Genomic DNA, 22,294 nt, shown 5'->3' on the forward strand with positions numbered 1-22,294 from the left:
GGATCAGACATAGCCCACATACCACCCTTCTGCCCTGAATGACCTCTAGGCAAAAGCAATTAAGAATAGCAGTGAACATTTCAAGGCCTTATTAAGACTCTCCTAATTGCTAGTTAACGAACACTACTTTTGGTGGAATGATTATTATATACCAGACCATGGAATATGCATTTAGCATGCACTGTTTCAATGGATTCTCACCACAAACATATGAGGTAAACAGTCTTCTTTTTTTTTTAATTTTTTTGTTTATTTTTATTTATTTATTTGAGAGTGACAGACAGAGAAAGCGGCAGAGAGAGAGAAAGAGAGAGAGAGAGAGAGAGAATGGGCGCGCCAGGGCCTCCAGCCACTGCAAACGAACTCCAGACGTGTGCGCCCCCTGTGCATCTGGCTAACGTGGGTCCTGGGGAATCGAGGCTCGAACCAGAGTCCTTAGGCTTCACAGGCAAGCGCTTAACCACTAAGCCATCTCTCCAGCCCCTTATTTTCTTTTTATATAGATAGGAAAACTGAAACACATAAAGAGTATCTTAACAAAAGTCACACGACTGGTAATTACAGAGAACAGGCCATTCAACTTCCAAGCACCTCAGAACTCAACTGAGAGCTCCTAAATTCCATCCCTTTTCAGATCCTAAAGTATTAGTGGTCAAAGGCTCATAGATCAATCAGATTGACGTTTTTCACAAAAGCATAATAAAATCATAAGGTAGCCAGATGGGACCTCAAAGCTGATTACTCAACTTCTAGCCTAGATTTTTCCAAACCATTCTTAAAATGTGTCTGTTTGTGTAACTTTGTTGCTCAATATCCCTTCATGACACCTATTTTCCACAGACTAAAGCTCAAGCCCTTTAGCATGATCCCTGACTATTTCTAAATGTTAATTGGTCAACCATAGTCTTTTATCTCCACCATCCATAACTCAATCCCTACATCAACAACTAAAGCTTGCTTGTCCCTTTATGTGCCCTTAATTCCTGTGCATTGGCTACAACCCTCCAATAGTGCCACTGCAATACTCTGCCACATTCCACTTGCCTCTATGAATAAGTTCTACTCTTGATCCTGTCTTTTTGGCTCCTTGTGATATCACAACTTCTGTTCTTTTTTAACCCAGAGTAGCAGGTACCAGTACTTGACCTCTCTTTGCAATCAATTCCATAGTGATTAACTTTTGGGAAAGTGACTCCCCAATCCACTCTCTGGAAGAGGAAGCCCTCTTTTTGTCAGCTTTTATCCAGATAAATGGGTCACCTTTGTGCCTAGGCCCAGTATGATACACCTCCTTCAGGATCTCACAGTCCAGTGGAGATAAAAATTAAAACTATTGTTAGTGCTTTAGCAGAAACAGGTACAGATAAGCACAGAAGGGTTCACAATACACACCAAAGAAGCCTTTGTAGATGAGATGACATGAGTTGGATGAAGTCAGGTGGGAAGGAACTGGGGAAATTCCAGATATTATCAATGGCATGTGCAAAGGCCCAGAGGTGGGGGAGACCATAGTGTTCCCAGTGTACTGAAGTGTGGGAAGTGACAGAAGATAAGCCTTGTGAGGTAGATGGATTGTAAAGGGCCACATATAGAATATGAAGAGTCTAGGATTCATTTGGAAAATGATGAGAAACAGATGTAGGGCCTTGCATTGAGAGAGAAGTGTGAGGTGGGACTCTGTGTTTGGCAAAAGATAGCTAAGCAACATTTTTTCTCCTTCATTTTTAAAACCTTTAAAAAATTTAAAATCAATTTTACTTCAATAAAAGTTGTAAAAATGGTACAATGATTGCCTGTATACCCCTGACTTGGCTTTTCTTAAAGTTAGTAACTTATATAACTACAGTGTAAAGGAAATAAGTATTTGTACAATACTGTTACTATAGTCATTATCTAAAATCCAAAATTTTTTTAACATCCTTTATATGTAAACCAATTCCGGATTTTCTATTGCATGTAATTGTTGTGTCTTGATCGCCTCCATCTGTTATAGCTCCTCATTCTTTTCCTGTCTTTCATGACTTATATAACTTTTGATGAGTAATAGCTAGTTATCTATTTAATCTTTACTTTGCCTTTTTTTTTTTTTTTTGCTAGTGCATTTCTATGTAGCTCCATGCTGTCTCAGAATTTGCCATCTCCTTGACTCCCATGTGCTAGAATGACAGGTTTATGGAACTATACCCAGATATTTAGTAAAATAGCTTTCAATTGGGTTTCTTCTGAATTTCTCTAATAATTATACTAAGGTTATACTTTTATTTCCTTTTGCAAAAAACACACATCACAGAGATGATTTGTGTCATTTTTAATACATCAGATCATGGGTACATGATATAATTGTCTGTTATTACTTGTGCCTTGTTACCTTGATCACTTGGTTAAGATGGTATTACCAGGACATTCCACTTATGAGCCTGCTACTTTTTTTTTTTCATCTGTAATTAGTAGGTATGTTGTAGGCTCACACTTTGAGAATATACAGATATTTTGTTGCCCCTCAAATTTTTACCCACCAATTTTATTATTCACTAATGGACCTTACCTAATAAGCAAGTGTTTCAATAGGTGATAAACATAAAAACCTGTGATATGTTACAGGAAAAGATTGATAGTCAGGTGCATCATGACTGATACTGAAATATTTGGCAAGTGTCTCAGAGGAGTAGAGGAACTATATGGGGCGGGGGGGGGGGGAAGAGATTGACATATGTCCTAAAAGCCATTGGCTATGTCACAGTTTGCAAAAAGATCAGCTTCCTATGTGGGAGAATTTTTTCCAAATGCCTAATGCTGTCTGGCTCCAAGCCCCACCAGCATACAACACAGGCTGCTCACAGACTAGCAAGTTGTTAGCACAGTCTTTTGGCAAATCATGACAGCCTGGGTTACCCTGATGATATGGGTCACAGTGAGCCCCTGGTGTCCTGTTTTACACTTCCCACTAACCTTCAGCAGGCAGATCCATCATGCAGAATGGGGCACCCCGGACCATCACTTCTTGCATGATAATGGCAAAGCTATAGACATCTCCTGCAAAGGAACCTAACCTGGTACCTCTCGGGGCTCTCAGCAGTTCAGGGGCTGTCCACAGCAACTCTACAAAGAAAAAAAAATTATGTAATGAATGCAGGGAGGATTAACTGACATCTGCAATGCCCTTAAGAGCTCAGAGGGTACTGTTATATTGACTGCTTTATATTTTTATTAGACAGACTGGCATGCTAGTATCCCCTCCCTAGGGGCCTGAATCTATTAATCTAAGGAATTACACACACAGAAAACATACTACTCTCTCTGCCCAAGGACTACACTGTCAGATGCAGCAGAGAAGTGGGGAAGGGCAAGGAGTTTGAGGTAGAGACACTATCTGGTGCTTGCTTTCTTGCTTTCTTGCTCTCTTGAGCCTGCAAGTAACCGTTGGCAGATTTCCAAGGAAAGGCAAGTGCGCTGCCAGACTGGTTGCCATGGATTTGCTGTTTGCTAAGATCTATATGTGTCTGGTAATTTGATTGTGCAGTGGCTCAGGGATTCACAAGTTGCCTTCTCCAGGTCTTCTCTAAAAGGATTAGAAGATCCCCAGGCCTCCTATGTTCCTTGAAGAGCAAAAAGGTGAAGCAGTTACTGTAACTCTGTTCTGCAAATATTTATTGTATCATGCACTGTGCTAGGTGGAGGGATGGTACCAAAGATAAATGAAGCATTCATTTTCCCCTGGAGGAGTTCACACACAGACCAGTGGGCAAGAGAGCTATGTGCATCCCTAGCTGCAATACTAGAGAGATAGTGATGGAGGCCACTACAGAGTACAGGGAAATGGATCTATTAAAAGCCACATTTGAATACTCACTGGATATTCTACTGTACTTTAACCCTAAGAGGGACAAAAGGCCATCTCTGCTTTCAGAGGTTATGCAGGTCAGAATATCAGAAATGTGTATAGTGGGCACCTTAAGCAATACATTAAAAATGTGTTTTGATGATTGATTTAAAGGGGGTAAAAACAGTCAGAGGTTGTGTTTTGGGTTGAACCACATAAAATTACCATTTCTGTGGGTTGAAAATGGATGATTATCAGCAATTTCATCAGGTTCCAACCAGCAAACATCTAAACTGACAAAATTAATCCAGGAAGGCTTCCTGGAAAAGTTAAATCTCAAATGTGCTCATTAAGAAGGTCAAGGATGTAGCTTTCTGGACCTGAGAGGTAAGTGCTTTGCAAGGAGAAAGAACAGTATGTGCAAAGGAACAAGAGGTAGAAAGGAGCGAATTGCGGGTGGTGGGAGGGTGGTAAGAAGATTAGCTTGGCTGAAGAGAAGGGCTCTGTTAAGGAATAATGAGAAGGGAGAAATAGGGTTGATGAATTGGGGGAGGGAGAGTGGCTAGAAGAATGGGGGCAGAAGGTGAGAGGCCCTGAGAGCCAAATGAAGGCATTTGGAGTGAATACAAAAGGCAGTAGGGGTGCTGGAGCTGAAGAGGGATTTGATGAAAGCCGGTTCGGGAAGATTAATCTGGCAACCTGCACAAACTGGATGGAAGGAGAGAGGTTGGAGTCAGGGAGACCAACTACGAAGTTAGTTCAGTGAGAGCCTGTGCTGAGGTGAAAGGGGCCTGAGTGGGGGTGGGGTGCATCAGCAGAGCCAGGAACCAGATGCACTGGGAGGCTACAATGGAGAAGGAAGTGACAGTGTTGAGCACCTGCTCCCTGGGCTTTGTGCAGGGAAAGCAGTTGGAGTAAACAACAGGTTGTCATCCAGATTGGGATGCCCAAGAAGAATGCCTGCAAAGAAGAAAGTGATGGCTCACCTTTTATCTTGTTAAATGTGGGGGTAATGGGAAAGGATCCCAGGAAACAAATTCCTATCAAGCAAAAAGGTGTGTGAAAATTCAGAAATTACTTGGGATTGTTAGTTAAATCCAGGAAAGAGGAAAAAACACCTTGGAAATTCTTATTTTCAGCCAAACATGACAAAAACAAAAGCTGAAACAAGAAATTCCATTCATTCTTAATCAGGAGCCCCTCTTCTCCATTTGCCTCTCAGGTATCCCCAGCAACATCACCCTCTGACTTCCATCGAACCCCCCCCCCCCCACTTCTAGGAAAGTCTCTTGCTATCCTCTGTTTGGTTTTTTTCTTATGTCTCCCTGCCTGGGGGAACTGATATTTAAAGATAAAACAAAAATAAATAAATAAATTGAGTGATACTTTAGACAAAGGAATGCATTCCTGACAATGAAATTTCAGGCACCATAGTTGAATGGGAACATATTTGAGAACGCGGAAAATGGAACCAAGCTGCTTTTCCTGGCATCCTGTCCCTGCCCATTTAAAAGCACAAGAAGAGAAAAGAGAGCAAAACTCTCTGGTAAAAAGCTAGGTGATTAAATACAATCATCACCAAAGAGTATTTCAGAGAGCACCGACATGTATGTTGTTAATGGCTAAAATGAGGCTGTATCTGCTCTATACTTATACAGTTGAGAGTGGACAGTAATGAATACACTTACAACCCAGCCCCATTTCCTCATCCCCACTCCAGAACCAAGTAAGAGCCATAAGCTACTATTAGACTTGAACTGTCAGGGGGGTGGGGGGAAACTAGGAAAAATTACTTTGGCTTGTTTTGTCTCTGCTACAGCCATTACTAAATCTGAGCTTGGTATTGTAATAAAATCAACTTTGAAAAACCAGTATGGTGCAGCATTAAAAAAAGAACTGGAAATTAAGAGGGCTGGATTTAAAAAAAAAAAAAAAAAATCTCACCTTGACCACTACTACTGGGCCCAACTTTCTTAATGTTTTTCCTCATGTGTAAAGCAAAAGTTCAGCCAGATGACCTTCAGAGGTCTTAAAAATAGAAGATTCGGGCTGGAGAGATGGCTTAGCAGGTAAGCGTCTGCCTGTGAAGCCTAAGGACCCCAGTTCAAGACTCGATTCCCCAGAACCCACGTTAGCCACATGCACAAGGGGGCACATGCTTATGGAGTTCATTTGCAGTGGCTAAAGGCCTTGGATCATTCTCTCCCCCCCTCCATCTTTCTCTCTCTGTCACTCTCAAATAAATAAATAAAAATGAAAAATAAATTTTAAAAATAGAAGATTAACTAGACTGATCATCTAAGGTAGAGAAGCATGTCCTTTAATTTCATTCATTCATTCAACTAATATTGATTCTGTCAAATATTGTGAAGTCACAGAGAGACTCAAATGTGCTTTCTACCTTCTCAGCATTGTACTTTGTGTATGAAGAATAGACAGCTAAGTATATAGGTAATGTTAATGAAATATGATATAAACAGAAATATGAAGGCCTTGAAAATATTGAAGAGGGAAATGTACCCCCTAGAAATCATAGAAATCCTTTCAGTGCAGTAGTACTTGAGTCCTGAATGAATAGAATTTAACTAGACTCAGGTAAATGTGTATAAAAGAGTGGGAGAGGAAGGCTATGCCAGGCAATATACGATCTGTGAAGATCTAGAAGAGAGCACCTTATGTAAGTAACCAACTTGAAGTAGTGTAGCAGGGTGGGACAGAGAGAAAGAAGAAGAGTCCTTAAGCATGAGACTTTGACAAGGCCCAGACATGACAGGACTCATATGACATGTAAAGGAATTTGAACTTTATCCTAATGGAAATGGGAAATTATCCAGCAGATTTAGCCATAGCTATATCAAAATCATATTTGTAGTTTAGAAAGCTCCTTCTGGCTACAGCATGTGAGGAATAAAGAGATAAGGGACACCAAAATAAAGACAGAGTCACAACACCCACCCACACAGATATCCTTTACTCACATTAATATGTAATGTCCTTAAGATCAAAAGTTGCCAGTCTGTGAATTAAGTGGAACCCTGTGAAATTTGCTAATGTGTTTTTTCTTTTCTAGATGACCAATTTTGGCACAATGTTAAGTACTTCTCATCTTTGCAGCTGTTGTTCCAACATTTCATCCTAAAGCAAGGCAAAGGCAACAACTCCAAGCTTTTAAAGTAGAATTAATCAAGTAATTACCACACAACTAAGTCAGGAACGAGAAGGAACAAGCACCCAAAGAGAGAGAAGGAGGGGAGGGAGAAGATGAGAGGCGAGAAGAGAAAAGCAAAAAAAAAAAAAAAAAGAGGAGAATATGATATCACATATCTGACGGTGATTATCAGGAGTTTAAACTTTTTCAAAGTATGAGTAGGAGAGAAAGAAAATTAGAAGATTTTATTTGGCTGGGCAGAGGGTCTGAACTTCAGAAGACCTGAAATGAGTCTTAGGACTGCTGTTTAACTCACTATATTATTTGGATAAATAATGAGCCTCAATTATGTCATGTGTAAACTGAGGGAATTGACTAGATGGCTTCCTACAGTTTTGTATTCTGTAAGTCATGTAAAAAACAAATGGGAAGCCATCAATGTTTTGACTGTTCATCCCTATCTTTGCATGTGGCTTTCTCTGCCCTTCACGTTTGTCCCTTACTACACAGGAGTGTAGTCATCAGCAGTTTTAGAACTGTTGCAAAAGATCCTCTTAAGAATATGGATGCATGTCATAGTTTTGTACCCTTTACCTTTTAGGGGTTGTCAATTCCTCTGTGTTTTGGTGTCTATGTTTTTACTATTATAGTATTGGTCAAAACTTTTACTGGCCAACAGTAAGTTAAAAAGGAGACATAAAGGGAAGAGAAAGGAAGGGAGGAGGGTACTTAGTAGGTTGATATTGTATATATGTAAGTACAATGATTGTGATGGGGAGGTAATATGATGGAGAATGGCATTTCAAAGGGGAAAGTGGGGGGGATGGGGAGGGAGGGAATTACCATGGGATTTTTTTTATAATCATGAAAAATGCTAATAAAAATTTTAAAAATTAAAAAAAAAACAATTTGAAAAAAAAACAAAAACTTTTACTGGCCAAGTCTTCTATATGTATTTGACCCTATCCATCATCTCACCTTTTTCTTCTTTCTCCTCCTTTTTTTCTGTCAACCCATTCCTTTCTGGTTCTCTCCTACCTCAGATTTCTCCTTGATCTTTGATCTGCTATGACCCCTACAGGCATTGCTTAGTGCTGCCACTGGTGCACTAGGCAGAAGTTGAAAACACAATATGCACTTCACAAGCATGCCTGCTTATTTACCACAAGGTTATTGTTCTGTCTAAAACCATCACCCACAGTCCAAAGAGCATTTATCTGGGGGGGAAGGGACTCATTGTTTCTTTCTTAAAGACACAGTGCTGGTATGCTCTAGTGACATCCCATTCTAGAATGCACTTTGTGGGGGTCCAGCTTCCAAATTGCCATCCATTCAATCTGACAAGTATTTATTGAGCACCTACTGTGTGCTTAACACTCAGCAAGATTCTCCCGGGACTGCTGGGGTCTCTAAACAATACAGCCTAATCCTGCCACAGCGGGGACTGAACATTATTGCACTGGCTTTGTTTGGATGGAAAGGCTGGGCTGAGGTTACAGCATGCAGAATTCATTCAAGTTCCTTGGCTTGGAAATGAGGCTGGATTTTCAACAAATGTATGGAGCTAAAATCAGCCTGATGCTTTAATTCAAAGCATACTTTAATGTGAATCTTGAAGTTACCTTGTGTGTATCAGAAGATACAGCCCATTGCTTACCTTCTGCAGAGGGCTCCTCTTCAGTTAGTCTTAGCATCTCTAGGACATCATTAAAGCCATAGTCTGTCACTTTTAGTACAAAACGCCCATCTACCACACAGTTCCGAGACTTTAACCTCCCATGAACAAACTCTCTATGGTGTAAGTACTTCATGCCCTGCAAATGATACAAAAATTTTATTTACAAACTTATTTAACTCTTGTGTGCTTTTAAAGCAAATTTTAAGACTGTTGATGGCATGAGCTATTTTGATCCAGAATTTAGCTTTTTCTCTTATATACAGACAAAGAAAAATGTTGACAAGATTTTTTGTCTTCTTCCTCTAAAATGGTTGACTTTGATGAAGAATCATATCTTGTGTTTATTGAGAATTATGTGCTCCTGGGATATTTATTGACATTTCAGGCACAAGATGGATCTATACACATGTAATTGCCAGAAACTGGGAGATTTTGATTTTCCTCAACAGTTCTAATACTACTATCAATCCAATCTTAGCAAGAGTAAAACCTGGTATGGTTTTTAGGGTTGGTAATTTGGTCAGAGCCATAAATTTTTAAATATTTGTACCATGTGGATTCTATTTCTTTAGGGATGCATATAGGTTTGCATATATGTGCAAGAAAAGTGCTAGAAGAATGTTCAGTGTAGTTTTCTTTTAAAATGGTATGTAATTGGAACTACACTAAATAACAATAAGGGACTGTCTATATTAATCACACATCCTTGAATATTCTGTAGCATTTACAAAAAGAAGGTAGACCTGTGTGTACTAATACAATACAACTATAAGCCACAAAGGATAAGAAAAGCAGTGTGTTTCAGAGCTATGTGATGGCAGGTGTATTTAAAAGGAAACAAAATTCCATGAATAATGCAGTTAAATAGACATGAAATACATTTCAAATCTAGCTTCCAAAGTGTTAGTAATAACTAACATTGGTTAGGGGCTATGAAGAAAAAGGGTTGGATATATGTCAATGCTTTTCTTCTATATTTATATCATTGGATATTAATTGTTAACTAGATATATTTTTAATTAAAATTATAACAAAAAGGAAATGAAAGCTGAATATTGCTAATCTCTGGGAATTGTGGGCAGTTGTAACATGACATTCAGATGTTATCTATCAGGATTTCTTACTGGATGGGTGTAATCTCTCTGCACATAAATACATCCATGTTTTAGTGTAGTCATCTCAAAACTGTTTATGCTAAGTGTCCTTTTAGGTATTGAACTCTGCTTTACAGCCTGACAGCCCAAGGTATTGGGATGTTTATTGTCTCGGGCTCACAGAAAGGCTGCACCCTCCAGTCCTTCCAAACAGAGTTTAAATTAAGTAAGATTTCCCTCAGGTTATCTAATGTCACTCACCACAGGCTAGAGAAGACTATCATTTAAAGTTTTCTCCCATAGCTCACAAAGTTTTGCTTACAGTGTGAGTACAAAGACACTAGATATAAGAGTTGGAAAATTTGGATTCTATTATCAGCTCATACAATTAATAATTAGGTGATAAGCACTTATCAAGCACATGCTATGCATATTAGATATTATATAACAAAATTGTCTCATTCAACTTCTCTGAGCCTCTGAGAGGAAAAGCTAATGATACCTGCTTTGCAAAGAATAGCAATGAGATAATGTCTAACCCTCTGTACCCTCTTGCATTGCTTAAGGAAGAAGGCTTGATGGCAAGCAGAACAGAAAGGAAAATCTGCCCCATGCATTGGAAAGGGACATAGGCAAATACTTTTGTATCAGTACTTAATAACACATATAGGGACCAAAAGACTGAGAAGGGAGAGGAAAGGAAAGGATCACACTGATCTAATACACATGAAACATCCCAAAAGCTTAAATTTCTAAATTAATCCCTTGGTCTTTTCATTAACCTTAATGAGGTCCAATAAGAGGGATGATTTAAACATCCAATCAAGTTTCACATCTTCATTTGTCAGTATGTCTTCTAGGCTTCTTCGAGAACAAAATTCAGTCACAATGGCAAACATTCCCGAATCATAAAAGAAGCCCAATAAAGGGTTAACATTCTCATGACGCAGGTCTTTCATCTGGAAAGAAGAGGGAAAGAAAGAATCACAGCTGTCTTTCTGCTCTAAGAATCACTTGGAGACCAGAGTTGAGAGCACATAAATGTCTTTTTGTCCTTTGATTAGTAATTATGCTAAACAGAATTTGGGCCACTGTGATCTCTAATTTAGTGACAGTCCTGTGATGATGTTATGCCATATTGCAAAAAAAAAAAAGATATTATTAGAGTAAGCCTAACCTAGTCACATGGACCATTAAAAATCAAGAGACAGCCTGGAGTGGTGGCACATGCCTTTAATCCCAGCACTTGGGAGGATAACTGTGAGCTTGAGGCCAGCCTGAAAATACATAGTGGATTTAAAATCAGCCTGGGCTAGATCAAGACCCCACCTAAAAAAAAAAATTAAATTAAAGGAGAAGGGCAGAAGAAGTCAGGAAGATTCAACATATGAGGGTTCAGTATTCTGTTTAGTGGCCTTGAAGAAAGAGGACTGAGGCGGACTGTGGACATCCTCTACAGGCAGGGAACTGTGCTCAGCTGGTGGACTGTGAAGACATGTGTACCTCAATCCTACAACTACACTAAATTCTGCTGACAACATAAACATAGTGGGAAATGAGTCCCCCCGCCAAGCATTGAGAAAATAGCTCAATGCAACTCACTCCTTAACTTTAGACTTGCGAGATTCTCAGCAGAACACCCAGTTGAGATTCTGTAGACTACTGATCTACATACCTGTGAGATAACAACTGGTATTGTTAAATGTCACTAATTTTATGCTCATTTGTTTTAGTGGCAATAGAAAATGAATGCAATAGTCAAAGAGGCGGATTTAAGAGAGTTAGCTCAGCCAGGTATAGTGACACACTCCTGTAATCCCAGCACTCTAGAGACAGAGGTAAGAGGATCACCATGAGTTTGAGGCCACCCTGAGACTACATAGTGAATTCCAGGTCAGCCTGGGCTACAGCAAGACCCTACCTTGAAAAACAAAACTTAAACAAAAGAGAGGTAGCCCTTTCAACATATTTAAAAGTGAGTGCTGGGGATGGAGAGGTGGTTTAGAGGTTAAGTACTTCCCTGTGAAGCCTAAGGACCCCGGTTAGAGGCTCGATTCCCCAGGACCCACATAAGCCACATGCACAAAGCAGCACACATGTCTGGAGTTCATTTGCAGTGGCTGGAGGCTTTGGCATGCTCATTCTCTCTCTCTCACCCTCCCTCTTTCTCCTCTGTCACTCTCAAATAAATAAAAATAAACAAAAAAAAAATAAGTGAGTGGTAAGCCTGGGACTTTTTACCTGATTTCTCTGTTTTGGAGTAAAGAAAAAATAAGCTGTGTTTCTATGAATACTTCTCTACTCAGCTTCTGCTACAATAATTTTCCTGTATAAACATCAGGCTATACTTTATAAAATTTGTTTCAGAAGAACCCTCTAGAATTTTAGCTATGCTGTTTCTTTTAAGTCCATTTTTCCCATTAATGTGAGAAACATTTGGTGTCTGTGTTTGAAATGCCCAAGATATGAAACCACATGCTAGAGAAAAAAAAATAAACAAAATTCTTAACATGATGAATACTCATGCCATCTATTTTCCTGAAAATAACACAATTTCATTTTTTTCTGGCTGAATAAAACTCCATTATGTCTTATATACATTTTCTTTACCCATTTATCTGTTGATATACACCAAGGCTTCGATTTCTACAGTGTCTGCACCAGTTTATATTTCCACCAGCAGGGTATGTGGGTTTTATTTTACCTGCATCCTCACAAATATTTTTGTTTCTTTTTGTACAAATTAGCATGCTCATACATATTTTCTTTTTCATAGCTATAGAATAGAAAGTGTGTATGTGTTTATTTGGCCATATATACATATGTATTTTAGTCAATATATGTATTTTAGTCAATATTCCACGGATGAGACAAGACATGTGATGTTTATCTTTCTGAGTTGGGTTTATTTCATTTAGCATGATGAAATCTCCAATTCCATCAATTTTTGTGTAAATTTCGTAATTTCATGCTTCTTTGCAGCTGAATAAAATATCATTGTATATACATACCACATTCATCTTTTCCTAGGCATCTAGGCTTGTTCCATTTCTTGGCTACTGTTTGTTGATATTGAAGCAATAAACACAGAAGTACAGGTACCTCTCAGTAGTATTTTGATATAGTTAATAGGGACAAAATAGCATGAGTGTGTGTGTGTGTGTGTGTGTGTGTGTGTGTGTGTGTGTGTGTGTAAAATGTCATAATAATACCCATTACTTTGTATATTACCTGTTAAAATATGTATACATACATACATACATATATACATAAAATAGAGGAAAAATAAAATATATAAAATCACTATCCTATACAAGCTCATACTCAATGTGGAGCAATAGACAAGTAAACTGAGAGTTATATGTTATCATGAAATGTCTTCTGAAGGAAAAGAACATGAGATGTTGACGGAGGTCAGATGTTAAATATCTAATCCAACTGGAGGTAAGTGTCAAGGCTTCAATGAGGAACTGATATCTAGACTATATAGGACATATAGGAGTTGATCAAGTGAAAGTGACAATGGAAAAGCTAAGAGTTACAGCCTGTTGAGCTGGGAAAACTACAATGGTTAGTTTTTGGTTCTTTTTAATAGATTGCAAGGGTGAGAGTATGAAATGTCAGGCTAGATAATTAGGCAGGAGTGACAAGCCATAAAGGTTTGAGAACCATGCTCCAGAATTAGAAATTTATATTATAGGTGTCAAATAATATAATCCATTAATATTTCTATTAAAAGTGGTGTAAAGGAAGGGACAAACCCTCCATAATCACTCCCAGATATCTGCTTAGATTCCCAAGTAGATAGATGGTTATGCTTTAGATCAACACAGGAGATTCAGGGAAGGTATAGTAGTAGGTGTGTTGGTGAATTTCTCATATACTGTTTACTATGAATCTGCCAGCTGCTTTTAATGCCAGCTGACAACTTAGTTATCCAGTTCTCAAGAAAACTGTCCTAGGGTTTACAGTCACCTTACTAAAAGGCTAGGTCCCACCCATAGACTTCTATAAGTGTTGAACTTCCTAGCCTCAAGGATCACAGTATGACATGTGCTCCAGAATTTCTCCTTAAGATCATAGTGTCACTTGCTAGATTCTAGCTGAGATCAAAGACTTATTTACCCTTTAGCTCTGACCTACCCTGCTTTCTTCAGTCTCTACATTGAGACTAATCACTCAATAAGCAATATGAACAAGTGTTTCCACCTTGGGCTCAGGTTTCAAACAAACTACTCAAGAGAGATGGAAAGGGAAATTTCATTCTGGAGAAGACTGATAAATTTTACATTGAAATGAGGTACCTATGGAACATCAAGGTAGAACTACTTTAGAAAGTAACTTTTGGGATTCAGAGTTCAGGAAAGAGGTATGATCTGAGAAAACAAGTATCTAAATGGCAGATAATAGCTATAGGAATAGGTGAGGTTACCTAAGGAATTGATACGGAATAAAATATAAAGAGGAAACGTGTCAACATTTAAAGGATGGACAAATGAAGAACATGTTACATAAAAGACTTAGAAGAAAGGCAAGAGAAATGGAAAAAAGCTTATGTAAACTAACACTATTAACATCCTAAGACAAGTTCCAGGAAAATGAAATAAATACAGAAAAGTCAGGTAACATGAAGAAAACAATCTCACAAATTTGAGTGTTAAAATTATTAATTACACAAAACTGCCATATAAACATGTTTACACAATTGCACACACATAAAGACACATACATACAAGAATTAGTTCACTACATCTGTGTCCAGCATATGTGTATTTAATTACAAATCAAAACCGTTTGAGGGCTGGAGAGATGGCTTAGCGCGAAGGTACTTGACTGTAGAGTCTCCTAGCCTAGGTTTGATTCTTCAGTACCCAGCATAAGCCAGATGCCCAAGATGCCACATGTGTGAGAAGTTCATTTGCAGTGCCTGGAGGCCCTAGCATGCCCATCTCCCTCTCTCTATCTGCTTCTCTCTCTCCAATAAATAAATAAAATTATTTTTTGTGTATTTTTATTTGTTGATTTGAAAGTGACAGACAGAGAAAGAGGCAGAGAAATAGAGACAGAGACAGAGAGAGAGAGAATGGGCATGCCAGGGCCTCCAGCTGCAAACAAACTCCAGACGTGTGTGACCCCTTGTGCATCTGGCTAACGTGGGTCCTGGGGAATCGAGCCTTGAATTGGGGTCCTTAGGCTTCACAGGCAAGCACTTAACTGCTAAGCCATCTCTCCAGCCCTAAATAAAATATTTTTTAAAAAAACATTTGAAAAAATTTGTATCTTTATTGAACCATTAGAGATCCTATTTTCTCATGATTCTCTAAACAATACAGTATAATAATAAATTCTGTATCATTTATATTGTAATGGGCATTATAAATATCCAGTTGTAACTTCAAGTATATGGGAAGGTGTCTATATGTTGAATTCAAATTTAAATATATATATATAGATAGATAGATAGATAGATATAGATATAGATATATCTAGGTCTATATCTATATCTATATCTATATCTATATATCTAAATATCTATATCTATATATATAAATTTGAGCATCCATGGGTTTGGGTATCTAAGGGTATCCTAAAACTAATACCCTGTAAATTATAAGGGAAAGATATGTGTGCATGTGTGTGTGTGTGTGTGGGAGTGTGTGTGAAACATGTGAATCAGGGAAGGGAAGGGTGTGCAAAGTTTGGGATAGCATTGAAATGGCTCTGTACTAGAAGGTTACCAAAATGCAGGGGATGAATAAAAGCCACTTTGTTCAAAAATATGGCGGTGAGATAAGACTAAAGACTTAGGGAAGACCCAGAACAGGCACAATCTAATAGACTATTTTAGGTTGTCTTTATATTATATTAAACGAGATTAATGGGACAGCCAATACCAAGTAGGATGTAGTAAGTCATGGCACTCCTAATGCCACAATTTTTGAAAACCAGATAAATGGAAAAAAAAAATTAAGATGCTAGGAGTGGTAGACACAAAAAGAGAATTAACATTCAAACAGGCAAGCGCTTCTGCAAAATAGCACGGCCATTGTCAGCCATGTTCTTCCTTGGGGAAATTTGCTTATTATTAACACAAACTGAAGCGTGGGCATGAGTTAATAGAACTTTGGTGGGGAACAGAATCCTCAGTGATGTTTTTGGCTATTATGAAAGACTATATCATGATTTCAAGAGGCCTAAATGGGAGCTGATTTCTCCCATGGTATGCTTTATGAGTTTGAAGGCTGTTGTGGTTTGAATATAAAAGGCCCGGGTAGGCTAATGTGTTTGTAAATTTGGGCCCCTGCTGATGGTGCTGTTTGAAAATGTTGTGGAATCTTTATAAAGTGGAGCCTTTTTAGAGGAATGAAGTCGCTGGACATGAGCCTTGAAGAATTAGCTCTTTGTAATTAGCTGTTCTTTCTGTGTGTTTTGACTGCCCTGGGATGTGATACCATCTCCCTATTCTTCTCATTCATAATGGAATCCACTCCCTGAAACTATGAGTCATAATAACCACTTTCCTCAGCTGGAGAAATGGCTTAGCAGTTAAGCTCTTGCCTGTGAAGTCTAAGGACCCTGGTTCGAGGCTCGATTCCCCAGGACCCATGTTAGCCAGATGCACAAGAGGGCGCATGCCTCTGGAGTTCATTTGCAGTGACTGGGGGCCCTGGGGTGCCCTTTCTCTCTCTCTCTCTTTATCTCTCTCTCTCTCTCTGTGTGTGTGTGTGTGTGTGTGTGTGTGTGTGTCACTCTCAAATAAATAAATAAATAATTTTTAAAAATAACCATATTCCTTCCAGAAATTGTTTCTAGTCAGGTATTTTTTCATAGATATAAGAAACTAGGTGATACAGGGGCTATAGAGGTGACTAGAAAACTTTTATAGAAAAGATTTAAGTCTCCTGTAGTCTCCCAATACTTAGGAAATGAAGCCTCACTGAATAAATGGTTGTCTTCTTCCTCAAGGCATTTGCCATCTTTGGAAGTAGTATTAGTTGAGAGAAGATGTAAAAATATTAAAGTTCAAATTTTCTGGTGTGGTCTTAATATCCCATTCATTATAGTGAAGCCTGCATTTTCCTACAGGGATATGCCTAAGAAACAGAAGAAAGTGGAATGAATCTAAAATGGCTATAGAGCCTCAATCCAGCTCAGGCATCCAGCAGGCAAATGCTGCCCATCTACCAGATGAAAAGATAAAACCTTCACTGGTAGACAAATACGTTGCCTTGTGTCTGAGCAGTTTCTATAAATGGCTAGTATTTAATAAAATTTAAAATTAATAGATATCTGGAGGAAAAATATCCAACACAAATCAAAAGGTAATAGAGGGCTAAAGAGATGGCTTAGTGGTAAAAGTGCTTGTCTTCAAAGCCTAAGGACCCAGGTTGCATTCCCCAGTACCAATATAAGCCAAATGCACAAGGTGGAACATGAGTCTGGAGTTAATTTGCAGTGGCTGGAAGCCCTGGTGCAACTATTCCCTCCCTGTCTCTCTCTCTCTCTCTCTCTCTCTCTCTCTCTCTCTCATAAATAAATAAATAAAATATTTTTAAAAAGCAATAAAGCCGGGCATGGTGGCATATGCCTTTAATCCCAGCAGTTGGGAGGCACAGGTAGGAGGATTGCCATGACTTCAAGGCCACCCTGAGACTACATAGTTAATTCAGCCTGGGCTATAGTGAGACCCTACCTCAAAAAAAAAAAAAAAAAAAAAACAGAAACAATAATAATTACTATTAAAAAAGTAAAAAGGCAATAGAGTAATGTCTTTAAAAGTACAGAAACATATTGTTTTTTAAAAAAATACTTTAAAACATTGAAGAATAAAAATCAAAGAAAAATGAAATGGGAACAATTTCCATTTTTCTTCAAAACAATATAAAGTTCTTCAGGCCAATACCACAGAATCCATAGTTTCCAAAAAATGACATTAATAATATTCGATAACCAAATTAACCTAAGATGAAGAAAATGATGAAATTAGAAGACTTCAACTTGAACAGAGATATTATAAAAGGGTAATTTATGCAAAATAAATATATAATTATGGAAGATCAGCAGAGAAACCACAGCTATAGATAGAACCAGATTTAAATTGGCTAATGTAGAAATTTCACAAGATGGACTTAGGAAATGACAGAAGAACAATGTAGTTGAAGGTGGATCAATAGAAAATTCCTTAATCCCCTTAATGGGGACTAGGGAGATAACTCTGTGGGTAAAGTGCTTGACTCACAAACAGGAGGACCAGTATTCAATTCCCAGTACCTTTGTAAAATGCTAGGCATAGTGGTATACACCTGTGATCCCAGCACTGAGGAGAAGAAAACATGTGGGTCCTTGGGTTCAGTAGCCAATCAGCCTAGACTTATTTTTTTAATATTTTTTTTGGTCATTTTTATTTATTTAAGAGTGACAGAGAGAGAATGGGCGCGCCAGGGCCTCCAGCCACTGCGAATGAACTCCAGACAGTGCGCCCCCTTGTGCATCTGGCTAACGTGGGTCCTGGGGAATCGAGCCTCGAACCGGAGACTTAGGCTTCAAGGCAAGCGCTTAACCGCTAAGCCATCTCTCCAGCCCAGCCTAGACTTATTAATGAGTTCCATGTTAATGAGAAATGCTGTCTCCAAAAGGAGGTGAGCAGCATACCTGAGGATTTACACCCAAGGATGTCTACTGGTTTGCATACTCTCACTGCATAAACTGGCTCGTGGACACACACACACACATCACACACATACACGTCACCAGGACATATATGAATATGAGCCCTCCTCCCCCCCCCACACACAAAATAAAATGTCTTAATTGGAAGTTTAGAAAGAAAAGATTAGAGGAGAGGCTGCCTAGAGGTTCAGGGATCAGTAGGACAATATTAAACAACATATTTAACTCTTGCTCCAGGAAGTTATAAAAGAGAATGCAGAATAAAAGAGATATATTGAGAAATAGTGGCCCAAAACATAGGAATTTGGTTAGAAGCATCAAAATAAATGTTTAAGAAGTGAGCTGAACCCTAAACAGAATGAATATAAATAAAACAACTTAGTTACATCATGTTCATTTCTTCTGATCCAAAGATCAACTTAGAGATCCAAGGAGCTCAGTGAACCCAAGTAGGTTCAATACAAAGATGGCACATCAATATGTACTAGTAAAATACCTGAAATTTAAAGTACATTATTAAAATAGAAAATAAATAGTACATTTTACACAGAGCAGAATGAATAATGGCTGCTTTCTCATCAGAAATTCGGAACTATGGAAAACTATAGAAATAATTAAAATTCCAAAAGGGAAAAAAAATCCCAGCAAATTCATGACTTTTCATTCTACAAAATATCCTTCAAAACTGAAGACATTATCACATACACAACATAAGAGAAATTTCAGCATGAGTACTCCTGCAATTTTATCAATGTGAAATGGTAACATGACTCTATTAAGAAAAACTGAAAATCATCATATATAGCAAATTTGTTGGTAAATATAAAAGAATGCATTTCAGTCCTTCATTAACTATAAAATACATATATGAATGTTTAACATAAAACTTAACCCTGTATTATATTGACTATAACATATATGAAGATAATCTATATGCCAATAATAGAACAAAGAATGTAGGCAAGTGAAGAAAGAGCAATGTTTTTACAAATTTTGTATATTTAGGTAACATAATAGAATATTAACTCTTAGATTGTGACAAGTTCAAGATAATAAATATACAGAAATTTCTAAAACAACCCCTAAAATGCAAAGAAATATAGCTAAAATAAAAAATAAGAAACAACTTTTAATACAAAAACAAATTTGAAGCCAGGTATGGTGGTGCATGCCTTTTATCCTATCATTTGGGAGGCAGAGGTAGGAAGACTGCCATTAGTTTGAGGCTACCCTGAGACTACATATTTAATTCCAGGTCAGCCTGGGCCAGAGCGAGACCATACCTCAGGAAAAAAAAAAAAAATGAGCCCAACAAAAGTCCATAAGGGGCTAGACAAAGAAATGGATGAGATGGCCGGGCATGGTGGCACATGCCTTTAATGCCAGAGGTAGGAGGATATCCATGAGTTTGAGGCCACTCTGAGGCTACATAATGAAATCCAGGTTAGCCTGAGCTAGAGTAAGACCTTACCTCAAAAAAGAAAGAAAGAAAGAATGGAAGGAAGGAAGGAATTGATCAAAGATAATCAAAATTTCAACTATATCAATTAATGCTCCAAAACTCCATGTTCAAAATTATTAACAGATTGAAAGAGGACATTTCATAGACATAAAGGACTCAAGATATAACTATTATAGTCATGCACTTGTGATGAGATCTTGGAACTGACTCATAGAAGATCACAAGAAGCAGATTTTTCATATTATCAATTCTGTGTTGAGTAATATCATAGCTACCACACAATAATAAGATAAGTATTTACAAAATGGAAATCAGAAAATGCTCCACATTATGGATTTTTTGTAAATACCTACATTGTTATTGTGTGGAGGGTCCCTGTGGAGGGGGGAGTACAGGGAAGAAGCTAAGATGGTACCAACATGGCTGTATACACACTATGTACATAACTAAGTAAAATAAAAAAGACATTGTATATCAAATAAAAGAAATTAAGAGTCCAGAAACATACATGTATTTCCTTAACAACAGAACATCAAAGTATATGAAGGAAGAAACCCAAAGAACTAGATAACAGAAATTTCAATGTAATTGAAAAACACATATTGAAAAGAATACAGTAAGGATATACAAGATCAAAATGACCCTACCAATCAATTCTCCAGATAAACATAGATGCAAAAATCTTTAAAATATATTATCAAACATTATTTAGCAATATATTAAAAGGAAAAGCAAGTGGAATTTATTAGAGATCTATTCAAATTTACTTAATACTTTAAAACAATATAGTTTAATATACTAAGAGAATAAAAGCATAAAACAGGGCTGTGGTGGTGGCTCTTAAATGTGCTTGCTTACAAAGCCTGATGGCCTTGGTTTGATTCCCCAGTACCCATGTAAAGCCTGATGCACAAATTGGCTCATGTATCAGGAGCTTGTTTTCACTGGCAGGTGGCCCTGATGCAGTCTCTCTCCCTCTCTCTCTCTCTGTCTCTCTCTCTCTCTCTCTCTCTCTTATTTCAAACAAATACAGAAAGCCAAGCACCACATGTTCTCTCTCATATGTGGATCCTAGCTACAGATGATTGGGCTTCTGCCTGAGAAGGAAAATACTTGGTAGCAGAGGCCAGTAAGTTAAAAAGGAGAAATAAAGGGAAGAGAAAGGAAGGGAGGAGGATACTTAATAGGTTGATATTGTATTTATGTAAATACAATGATTGTAATGTGGAGGTAATATGAGGGAGAATGGAATTTCAAAGGGGAAAGTGTGGGGGTGGGGAGGGAGGGAATTACTATGGGATATTTTTTTTATAATCATGGAAAATGTTAATAAAAATTTAAAATTTTTTAAAAAATGATAAAACTAACAACTACCAAAATAGGTGGCTTTTTTTTTTTTTTTTTTTTTGGCTTTTCAAGGTAGGGTCTCACTCTAGCACAGGCTGACCTGGAATTCACTATGTATATTCAGGGTGGCCTTGAACTCATGGTGATCCTCCGACTTCTCCCTCCTGAGTGCTGGAATTAAAGGCATGCGCCACCACACCCATTGCAAAAATGGTTTTGAGAAAATGTAAAACTTCATGGTTCACAAAAAAATAAAATAAAATAAAAAGAAGAAGTAGAAGGAACATGTGTATATGACACACAAATAACATTAGCTGTAAGAGCCCAGCATTGAATCCTTTCTCTTCAAGTCAGGAACATGGGTTACTTGTATATACTAATTTTGGAATAGTTCCAAATAACTAATGAGAAAAAAATTTTAAAACCTAAATTAAAGTATATACCATAGTAATGGACTGGAATGCTCAATTCTGCTAAGACGATCATTTTATTTATCTATGCATTCATTTATTTATGGGATTTTAGAGTCAGGATTCCATTATGTAATCTAGGCTGGTCTAGAATCTGCTTTGCAGCCCAGGTTGGCTTCAAGGTCACAACTCTCCTTCCTCTTCCTCACAATAACTTGACCATTTACTTAAAATTATTTATAAGTTAATTGCAATCAACAACAAGAGTTGAAGTCATAGACAAGTTGATTCTACAACCAATTAGCAATTCAAAGAATATATCAACATAAATAAATTTTGGAAAAGAACAAGCCCAAGATAATCAGACTACTTCACTGCAGGAGCACCTACTCTAGAACTATAATAATCATAAAAACGTGGTATGGGTTTTCATATGTTATAGAAAAATCGACTCTCTTGAATAATGGCACACACAGAGGCCATACATTTTTTTTTATTTTTTTATTTATTTTTATTTATTTATTTGAGAGCGACCGACACAGAGAGAAAGACAGATAGAGGGAGAGAGAGAGAGAATGGGCGCGCCAGGGCTTCCAGCCTCTGCAAACGAACTCCAGACGCGTGCGCCCCCTTGTGCATCTGGCTAACGTGGGACCTGGGGAACC

The 22,294-nt window shown here is 37.9% G+C and overlaps 1 protein-coding gene across 1 annotated transcript in view; it reads right to left on the bottom strand.

Moving 5' to 3' along the window:
- Gucy2f (guanylate cyclase 2F, retinal) overlaps nucleotides 1-22,294 on the bottom strand; it is a 110,896-nt gene that overhangs the window by 21,791 nt on the left and 66,811 nt on the right. Inside the window, exons 8-10 of the mRNA XM_004659141.2 lie at nucleotides 10,523-10,699; nucleotides 8,626-8,782; nucleotides 2,950-3,099 (exon numbers count right to left, since the gene is read on the bottom strand). Coding sequence (XP_004659198.1) covers nucleotides 2,950-3,099; nucleotides 8,626-8,782; nucleotides 10,523-10,699 — 484 coding nt within the window. The remainder of the gene's footprint in view (nucleotides 1-2,949; nucleotides 3,100-8,625; nucleotides 8,783-10,522; nucleotides 10,700-22,294) is intronic.

Source organism: Jaculus jaculus, chromosome X, assembly GCF_020740685.1.
Source record: "Jaculus jaculus isolate mJacJac1 chromosome X, mJacJac1.mat.Y.cur, whole genome shotgun sequence".
NCBI lineage: Eukaryota > Metazoa > Chordata > Mammalia > Rodentia > Dipodidae > Jaculus > Jaculus jaculus.